This window comes from Dendrobium catenatum, unplaced genomic scaffold (genome assembly GCF_001605985.2).
Source record: "Dendrobium catenatum unplaced genomic scaffold, ASM160598v2 fragScaff_scaffold_716, whole genome shotgun sequence".
In the NCBI taxonomy this organism is placed as follows: Eukaryota; Viridiplantae; Streptophyta; class Magnoliopsida; order Asparagales; family Orchidaceae; genus Dendrobium; species Dendrobium catenatum.
Genome location: NW_021319178.1, coordinates 10,038,354 through 10,049,250, shown reverse-complemented (window position 1 = coordinate 10,049,250; position 10,897 = coordinate 10,038,354). Strand labels below are relative to the sequence as shown.

At 32.8% G+C, this 10,897-nt stretch overlaps 1 protein-coding gene across 1 annotated transcript in view; it reads left to right on the top strand.

Moving 5' to 3' along the window:
* The window catches only part of LOC110101395, a 16,009-nt gene extending 9,425 nt beyond the window's left edge, over window positions 1-6,584 (top strand). The window contains exons 4-5 of the mRNA XM_020829275.2: window positions 5,871-6,233; window positions 6,465-6,584. Coding sequence (XP_020684934.2) covers window positions 5,871-6,233; window positions 6,465-6,584 — 483 coding nt within the window. The remainder of the gene's footprint in view (window positions 1-5,870; window positions 6,234-6,464) is intronic.
* Window positions 6,585-10,897: the final 4,313 nt, after the last annotated feature.

Here is a 10,897-nt window from a genome sequence, read left to right as displayed (position 1 = left end):
GACAGTAGTGAAAAGAATTTTAAGATATTTACTAGGAACTCAGAACTTAGGAATTTGGTATCCTAAGTTTAGCTCTTCATTTGAAATTATTGGTTATTCAGATTCTGACTTTGCAGGCTATAGGGTTAATAGGAAAAGCACTTCTGGAACATGTCAATTCATTAGAAATTCATTAGTTTCATGGTCTAGTAGAAAACAAAATTCAGTGGCCCAATCTACTGCAGAAGCAGAATACATTGCATTAAAAAGTTGTGTGGCACAAGTACTTTGGTTAAAACAATAGTTGATTGATTTAGGATTAACTATAGGAACTATTCCAATTTATTGTGATAATACTAGTGCTATTTACATTTCCAAAAATCCTATTCAACATTCAAGAACCAAACACATTGACATAAGGCATCATTTCATAAGGGATCATGTATCCAAGGGAGAAACTGAACTTACCCATGTTTCAACTGAAAACCAACTTGCAGACATTTTTTCAAAACCTTTAGCCTTTGATACTTTCTGTACATTTAGAACAAGGCTTGGTGTAATTGATTTAATTGCTTAAATAAAAATATTTTTGCAACATTGATGTTTTGTTTTCGTTGTTTATGTTTTTATGATTTTGTTTTTGTGATTTTTGTTTGTTTTTGAGTGATTTTTATTTAGAGTCTGTACATTTGTCGTTGTTTATTGTGTTTTGTGTGTTCTTTTGGTTTTCTTTGATAAAAATATAAAAATTCAAAAATTTTGTGTTAATCGTCAGGGACGAAAATTTTTTTGTACAGGACGATGTGTATAAAATGTCAATCTGCGTGATTTCAAACCGTCTTAAGAGCAGTTTTTAATATAGTTCGTCTGTACGATCCTCACTTTCATCCGGGACGAAATATTTTTTTCTCAAACGACAGGACGATTGAATGCAGCAGTTGAATGGATAAGACAGTTTTTATTATGAACTTCGTCTGTACGAACCTTTGGTTCGTCCAGACGAACAGATGTCGGTTCATAGCAGGGGACGGTTTTCAACTGCCATCAAAACGAGTTAATTTTTTAATTGTTTGTACGAACACGTGTTCGTCTGTACGATTGTTTGGTCAAAAGTCTGTATGAAAGGACGCTTCGTAAATTATATGATTATGAAAAGCCGTTATTTTTTAACTCACTTGTTCGTCTATACGAAATATTTTCGTACGGGGACGAATCTAATTCGTATGAGATGAACAAAATTTCTTCTGGTACGAATAGTCGTTATTTATTAAATTAACGGCAATTTTTACTGAACAGTCACTCTCACACATCTCTTTCAAAGCTTTCATCTTTTCAAATCCTTCAATGGCAAGTTCTTGCAAGCGCCAAAGGACTTTGGCTAAGGGTCCTCCTAGGAATACATCCGAAAACTTCGTGTCTAGAGCTAATGAAGAATCTTTTCCTAGGTTTGTCTCTACAAAAATCACTCCATCTAGAGTTCTCCTACAAGATCAATTAACCTTCAAGGTAATGCACTTGTTTGCCCATACTCAATTTAATTTGATCCTCACTTTAGTTCACTTCTACAATAAAGAAACCTTCCACTATTTTCTGGCAAACATGTCATTCAACTCCGACCACTCTGTTATCTGTTCTTTTGTTTTCAAAAAGAAAGTTGAAATCACCAAAGATGACTTTGGTATTTTTCTAAACTTAAGGACTTAAGGCTTAAGAGCACACACTTTGACTAAATCAAGTTTTGACTGGACTGAAGCCAATAGGGTGATTAGAGGAATAAGAGTTAAGGATCATCAACCTAAAGTTTCATCTTTATTGTGTGAAGCCCGTATCATCCAGCATGTTCTAAGAACTTCCATTATCCCTAAAGCTGGTGATATAATCAACATCACTCCTCTTCTTTCTACAGTTACCTACTTGATTATGACTAGATAACCTATAGATGAGGCTCAACTCTTAATTGACAACATTTATAGTCTATCTGAAATTGGTCATGTTGATCATAAAAGGAAGAAGAACATAGCCTTAGGACATCTGATTGCTTATATTCTGAAGAAGAAGTATGATTTAAGTCATCCTGAATAAGACTTTGAAGAACCGCTCTACTACAACGATGCATCCTTCAGAGCAATCTTCAATAAGGATGAGCCCAGCAAAACTCATGTAGTTCTAATTAAAACAGAAGAAGAAGCCGGACCTTCACATGCTGCTGGACCAAATTATGAGGATTTGGTTCAAGGATTAGAAAATTTAGAGGCTCATTTTGATCAAAGATTTGATCAAATTGAAACTCATCTGCAGCAGCAAGATTTTCAGCACAATCAGGATATAGGATATATGCGTGAACAAATAAATGCCATTAATACCAACATGTTCACGATAAGTAGTTACTTCAGCTTTTTTGGTGCAGCACCACCTTCTCCTCCAGATCAAGGTCCATCTGAGTGATTTGTTCAGGGTTTGTTCAGTATTTGATCTATGTCTGTTCTATACTTCTGTATTGTTCTTCTATTAGTGATTTCCTTTTGTGTGTTATCTTTCCATGTTTTAGTTGTATTAATATTGATATCAAAGTGTTTAAATTGTAATAGTTTTTATCCGATATCAATATAAGTTTCAATGTTTAGTTATAAATGTTCTAGAAATGTGTGTTACACTTTATAACATTCATTTTATTTTAATCTTAATAGTGGTTTATTTAACTTATAAATTTAAATTAATTTCATTAGAAAATATGATTTTTCAAAATTTAAGACATGCTTATAACTTGATAATCTTAGAATTTTCAACTCCATGTCTCTTATTTAGACTACATTATCTTGGTATTATTATTGCAATTTAGATGTTTTCTTATTTTGTATTTCTCTTTTCAATTAGTATTTATGCACTTAGAAAAATTTAAAATTTTAGATTATTGATTTTGAAAAAAATTCAAATACTCTTGAAAATTGTACAAATGTACAAAAATCAAAAGAAGTGTGCAAAAAATTTGCAATGACAAAAAGAGGCAGAAAATAATCCCAAATTAAAAAGATGCATAAAAATGTGCTGGTATAAAAAATTTAAAAAGATGCGCAAAGCGCCACATGTGGTAATTACTTCTTTCCAGACTCTTTTAATCTCTTAATTCAAATTGATCTAATGTTCATTTATAATTTATATTGAAATTTGAAATATAAAATTTTTTATTCATCCTTAGTGCAATGATTCTCTTTATCTTCATGTCTAAATTGACACATGCCCTTGAAAAACTCTTCTTATTTTCTTAGTTATATAACTTCTTAAATTATATGAAATTTTATGTTTTTCTAATATTTTTCAATTTTATTTGCATACCTTATTTCAATCACTTTCAAGATTAAAATTTCAAATGAATTTCATATTTCTGCTTATATTTCTAACATTCTTTTTTTCTTCACCTTTTGATGTTGTCAAAAAGGGGGAGAAATTGTTTGTTGTTTGCGTATGTTTGCGCACTGTTTGATTTTCATAGTGTTTTATTTTTCGTTTTTTTTTGTATTTGACTGTTTTCTTTATTTTGTCTTTTATGTTATTTTTAGTTGTATAAAATTTTTGAAAAATAAATTTTTTTAAAAAATGCCTCCTTATTTTCATGAGTTCAACAATTCAGGGGGAGTTTAAGAGATTCTTAAAATTTGAAACCCTACAAATAATAATTGTTTTGCCATCATCAAAAAGGGGGAGATTGTAGATAGAGTTGTTATTTGCATGTTTTATAATCCTGCAACTTGTATTATTTTAATGATTTCAAATATTATTGTTTTTATATATCTCCTAACACTTTTTGGAAGTTTTATTTTTGATTTAGTGTGTACTAACATTTCAGGAAAATCAACTCCAAATGATGAAGACTTCAAATTATTCTTTTGTAAATTACAAGTTTTTGAAATGAAAGGGAGTGATTGTAATTGAGTGAAAAATCACAACACACACTCTTGGGGGACAATTTTTATGAACTGATCGTACGGGACAAACTTTGTTCGTACGGGATGATCATGTCAATTAACCCTCAGAAGAGCAATGGATCGAACAGGCGGGGAGAAAATTTTCTAAGTCCTAATCGTCTAGGATGAATTTAATATTCATCCCGGGATGAAACTCTCGGGATTCTCACTCGCAATGTTCGTCCAGATAAAAAATAAGGTTTGTACTAGGATGAAACTCTCTATATGAGATCGTACAAGATGAAATTAATTTTTGTACCTGGATGAAACTCTTTGGATGAGATCGTACAGGATGAAATATATTTTCGTCCCTAGATGAAACTCTCTGTTTACAATCGTCCCAGGATGAAACATGTTCATCCCAGGATGAACTGAACTGACTTACGTCAATTGGTTATGTCCTGTAGAATTTTTGGAAACCGACCTATGAAATAATTATTTCGTACCGGTCGAACATAGTTCATACGGGTCAATCAGCGTGTACGAACATAATTCGTACCAATATACATTAGGTTCGTTTCCGGCACTTTAAGTAAAATCGTCCAGGACGATCCACGATCGTACATGACGATCCACTGCGTACAGAATTGAAAAACTTGCAATTTTTGGGCAATTTTTCTTGTCTTTTGTATATATAGTTCAAATTAGACTGCCACCCAATCTTTTTGCCATTTGATCTTCGTGCCTATTGAAAGAAAAGTCAAGGAGAGAGTATGAGAGAGCATTCAAAGGAGGATTCCTATCACTGGAGCTTGATGGCTTCACTTGGTGTTTAAAGGTAAGAATCTCTACTTGTGATTTGGGATTACTTCACTCTTTTCTTCCTTCTTTCTATATTTCTTGTGAGAAGATCTGTCAAGGAGATCTGGTTCTCTACCGAAACTAGGAGAGTGAGAACAGCCGAAGGGTTCTCTGCCCACACTAGGAGAGTGTAAAAAGATGAAGGGTTCTCTGCCCACACTAGGAGAGTGTGAAAAGATGAAGGGTTCTCTGCCCGCACAAGGAGAGTGTGAAAAGACGAAGGGTTCTCTGCCCACACTAGGAGAGTGTGAAAAGACGGATGGTTCTCTGCCAACACTGGGGATTGTGTAAAAGGACGAAGGTTCTCTGCCAACACTGGAGATTGTGTAAAAGGATGACAGTTCTCTGCCGCATCGGGTAGTGATAAAAAGAGTGTTTGTAAAGGCTTCTCCGCCTTGCTGTGGGTGCAAAAGGAGAGACACTATTGGTATTAGTGCAATACTCAGAGGGTGCCTTTAGGGAGTGGATGTAGGACTGGTTTAGACCGAACCACTATAAAACTTGTGTCGTTTACTCTATTGCTTTTTATTTTCTGCATTTTTTATTTTAAAATTTGTGGTTGAAAATCTTTTCTATAAAAAATATCATTAAAGTTTAATTTCGGTTAAAATTATCAAAAGAGAGAAAAAATTTTAACTACCAATTCACCCCCCACTTGGTAGCCATGGGACATTAACTTAGGTCTAAAAACCTATTCACTAGACTCGACAAAAATAACCAAAATGGTTGATTAGTATCCCAGAATTCCCAATTAAATAAAAAATAAGTGTTAGAATGATTCTTAAATTCCATTAATCTAGTTCCTTTTTTCAAATACCAACCTATGCTTAAAATACATCTATAAAAAATAAGAATACTAAAAAAAAAAAAAGTAAGCAAGAGTAATCCACCAAGAAATAAAATGTGATCTTGAGGCCTCCACAAGTTCTGTCCTTTCCAAGCTCCTCCACCTTCAACCAATCCACAAACCAGTCTTGAAATCCAATTTCACCAATCATTTCCTGAGATAACTAATGAATTGGCTCCAATACAATCACCAAGAATGACCAATTTCTTACCTCTAAGGCTCCCTTTAATAAAAGTTTACATGGGGATTCTAAATCTGTCAAAATTCTTGATAATGTTCAGAATGGTTTGTCTGCATTAGATAATGAGAATTGTTGGGTTAATTATGATGGTTTGATTGCTACTCAATCTATCCAAATTCTAGAATCTATTCAGATTTCAAAAGATGTGTTCAATATGGCACAAAATCTAGAAGGAAAAGAGGATGCTGCATTTACTTCTTCTGACTCAATTGTTGTTTCAGATAAAACTTTCATAGATATTGGAAGTTTTATAGAAGATATTCCTATTGTTGAACCAGAAGCTGTTACTCCAATAGCTAATGCCAAGAAAAATGATGGAATTGAAGAATCTCTCAACAAATTTGGAGGATTATGTGGTCTGGTTTCTGCTATTATACAAAAAATTGTTACTCCATCATCTGAGGTAAATTTAAATTTTAAAAAAGCTATGATTATGAAGGATAAAATTGCTATTAATAAGGATGGTTATTCTTCAAATTCTAAACATAAGCTATTTAATGAACTTCAATCATTGGGTCCATTGGAAGATATAGCTACATGAAGGAACACAGATTTCAGGCTGAAGAATTTTAAGGAGGGCTCTTCCCCTTTAGATCATTGATATGCTTGATTGTTCTTCCATTGATAGCAATAGGATGGAAGTCTATTTGAGATACCTGATGATGGAGATTCTGCTCAAAAACTATTTCAGATTTCTTGCTATGAGCCACATCCTTGGCATTTGGAAGTGGGATATATTTATTTCAGCAAGTGAGATATATTATCCAACAGAGTTATTGGATGGAATTATTTTATTTTTGAGATGCCTATTGGAAGTTCTCTTTGGTGTTACTCGGATGTCTGATGATCATTGTATTTACTTTCTAGTTTATTTGTTTAGTATGGTTTATGCTTTATATTTGTTCTATAAAATTTTTCAAATTGTTTATGGGATCAGTACTAGTTCTTAATTTTTAACCGGTTAGGAATTCTGGGATGCTAATAAAGCTTTTAGGTTGTTTAATATTTGGTATCCCCTCCACCCCAAGGGTTTTAAAATAGGAAATAGTGGGTCTCATTTCAATTATCATATTTTTATTTTAACAAATATGCTCTTCAATAAAGCTCCTTTCCTTGGATCAAGGAAACCTTAGTTTTATTTTCTTTATAGTTTGTATAAGGGTTTTCTTTCTTTCTCTTAATGCAATTGCATCTCTTCAAAAAAAAAAAAATGCTCCCTTTAGTAGGACCAAACAAATTTGAATCTTTGTTAAACTTTTTCTTCTAGCAAACCAATTTCGAAGGGAGTTGGAATTTTCCATCCTCAAACAAGGCTTCTCCACTATTCGCATTACCAATTTTGGACAAAGGAGAAATCACAACCTATTTTAGATTTTAAGGATATTGAGAACTTACAAAGCTGCTCGAACCTCCTTCACCAACCAGATCAATCTCTGCTTCAATCAAAACTTCTTTATCTTTCATATTCTACTTACAAGCCAAATTAGAAGCCAAATCAAATTATCCATTTTCTAAATTTGAAGAATCTCTCACTATGCTTTCAACAACCTCTTCTCTGTAATCTGTTCCAGCATTACAAATTTTTTCCTTGCTTCCATCTAGTAATGATAATTTAATAACCTTGTATCCATGAAGCTCCTCTTGTTGATTAGTATTTACATTCAAACCTTTACCCCACAACACAATTTTCAGCATTTTGATCAATCTCTCCTTCTTCTAATTAATATGGAATTTCATCAACAAAACCTTTATCTTTGGACAAACCTAACTCAGGAATTTCTGCTTCCAATACTGAGACTTCAAAATCTATAACTATCTTGTGATCTTGGATTGCTTAACTGGCTCCTCAGCATCCAATCTAGACAATTCTTTAGCAAAGACTTGAGACAACAAGTTAAACTTAATCCTGAAGGAACATCCACAGATGCCATCATGTTTTCTAGGTTCTTAATCATGGGTTGAAAGTCATATTTCTGATTCCGATTATTTTTCATTCTTTTAAATTTCTTAAACTTCACATGTATCGAAGGGCCATAACTCATTTGTGAATCTGTAATATCCTTTTTGTCCATCAAACTCTTATCAAGACTTGTAACAGGAGCTTTTGATTTAATTCGCTCAACTTCGTTTTGAGTCTTGTTTCCCACATCATTGAGAACATCCATGCAACTTTCAATTTTGTGACCTATTTTACCACAATTGAAACAAAAAGAAGATACTTTTTCATATTCAACTCTTTGAAAAATTTTCCTGCCTAAACCTTCAATCCAAACACCTTGAGATAATTTAGAGTCTACATTAATTCAAACACAGGCTCTAGGAAATTCACGTCTAACCCATTTAAACATTTTTCCATCTAATAACAATGGAAATCTGATCGTTGAGACAATCTTGGTAACATTAGTCTAATCCCAACAATGTAAAGGCAAATGTCGCAATCAAATCCAGATTGGTGAGGATAATCCTTTCAATGATGTTGGAGAAAATTGAGGTGACCATTTATCCATTCCTATTATGTGTCCTCCCACATGCCAATGACCTCCATTAAGCACTTTTTCCATAATTTGTGAATAATGAAATTAACACAAAATCTAGTCAAGGCCCAATGAAGTGATATGAAATCTCCCAAATCTACTCCATTGATGCCTTAACTCAATGCTATAAAGAGAGAATGGAATTTCTCTCCCAAATACTTTCACCACCAAAGATTTTGGCATTAAATTAATATTTTCAAAAACCTTCTCCATATTAAGTTTAACAAGATCCGAATCCACATCTTCTACCTTATTTGGATTAATAGGGGGCACTTTTATGTGCTAGCTATTAGACTATTCATATACCAAACCACCAAGGCCATTACTTGGATTTGCTAAGACATTCTTATCACTCACCAATTGTGTTTCAACTACAAATTGAAAACTTCATCAGTCTTCGACATTTTCAAATCTGACTTCAAAACCTCCTATTTTTTCACAGCACGAGATACATTTGAAAATCTATTTTCCTTCAGTTTGAAGCAAGTTGATGGTGAAGCCTATGGATCATTCTCCGCACCAGACAAAAGATTCTTTGATTGTGAAGAAAGAGACATCAAACTCTTCTTCCTTTCCAGAAATTTCATTGACTCTTTCCCCTTACCCAACACAAAAACCACATTATGTATCGGAGGTAGACGACGTTCATTGATGATCAAAGGTCATTGCTTGATCACAAAATCCTGATTTGTAAATCTGTCTTTTGTATCCAAAGGAATCGAACGCATGATAGATGATGGGGTTGAGGTATTCCAGTCATTAGAGGATGACTGGCTACCCTCTACCACCATAGAAGGGCTCGGCTAAAAAATCTCAATGAAGAAATTTGAAAAAACTTCTAGATTTAGTTGACGTTCTCTCTCCCTACACCCGCTCACTCCTATGGTCCTACTACTTTGGATGGTGGTTTTCCTATGCAGATTGATGCTTATGAGGAAGGGGCGTTTGATCATTTACCTAGTTAAGTGTCAACTTCTTTGTAACCTAAAGATCTTATTGTTAAGAATAGTAATATTATGTATTTATCTAGTAATAAGAATCTTAATCCTATTTACAATAAAGTGTATAAAAATGTGGGTAAAAAGAAAAATAAAAGTACTAGAAACTCGCTCTTTGTACCATGAGAGCTCAAACTTCACAGATTAGTGTTTATGGCTAATGCACTTATTAGGCGGGGGGGGGGTGTCTATTTCTTGAGATCATGCTAGGAATGTATGTAGAGTTCATAATATTATTGTTATTTTTTTACTTGAGCTGCTTATTGCATCTTCTATGCCATCTTCATCAAGTAAAAATTTTTAATCTAATATGTGTTTTGCAATTTTCTCAACTAAAATTTGGATATTTTTTAATTACCCGGTGAGGATTTACATTCTTGAAGATCTTCCTCGGGCTGTTCATACTCATATTATTTTTCATTAATTCAAATGTTTTGGGTCTTTTATCTATGCCTCTTCTTCTCATTTTGATAAAGAAATCCTTCAAAAGCATTTGTGTGATTTTGTTTTCAATACTAATTTACATAGGTTTGTTGGTGGTAATTTTAGAACCATTTCAAATGTCTCAAAAGGGGGTTGGAAGTAGACATCCTAACTCCCTCTATGGATGATTTTTACAACTTGATTCTAGGATGTGATTAGCATTTTATTGGTTTTTTTAGTGAGTGTTTTTACTTGGAATAGATCCACTTTGTGGCAAAGGCTTGAATATATCCATCTAAATAACAAGTAGAATGATGATTATCCTTTTACTCACATTCAACACTTGAGAAAAACTTTCCCTTATCACTCTCCTCATGTTATTAGTATTAACCTTCATAAGGTTTTTATTCATCCTATTTTTAGATTTCAAATTATGTTTCTTTTAAATGAGTCCTTTGATAATACAGATTCTTCCAATTAGCAAGCTCCTTTGGTTCCTGATGAACATATTGGTGGGATGATTAGAATTTGTTTTAAGCTTAATAGACATAAGAAAAAATTAAATTGGTGGAATAATTATGTTTTTAAAAGCATTCTCTGTAGCATTATTGAGGTTAAAAAAATGCTTCTTTGTTAGATAATATTTATATGGAGGATCCTTTTGCTAACAATTTGAATTGCCTCAATAATTCTAAAGTGGTGTTGTTTCAACTTCAAGAAAAATAAGTGTTTTATTGGGGAAAAATCAGCTTTTGAACTTCTTTTAGATGGGAAAAAAAAATACTAAATTTTCCATGTCATTGCAAATCAAAAAAGGGTTACCAATCATATTCATAAAATTACTGATCCTAATGAGACCACTTGTGAAATTGTTGATTCAATTGTTCTTTCTAGTGTTGACTATTTTCAAAGATTTTTTAACAAGTCTTTCAAATCACATCATATTTTAAATCCTTCTTTCATTCGTACGTTAATCAATGAGGAAGATACTTTTCTCGCTAGTTTTACTTCTAATTTGGAGATATGTAATACCATTAAATATTTTAACTTTGAAACTATGGTTGGTCGTGATGGTTTCACTACTATGTTTTTTTTTTAAATCTTGGGAAATC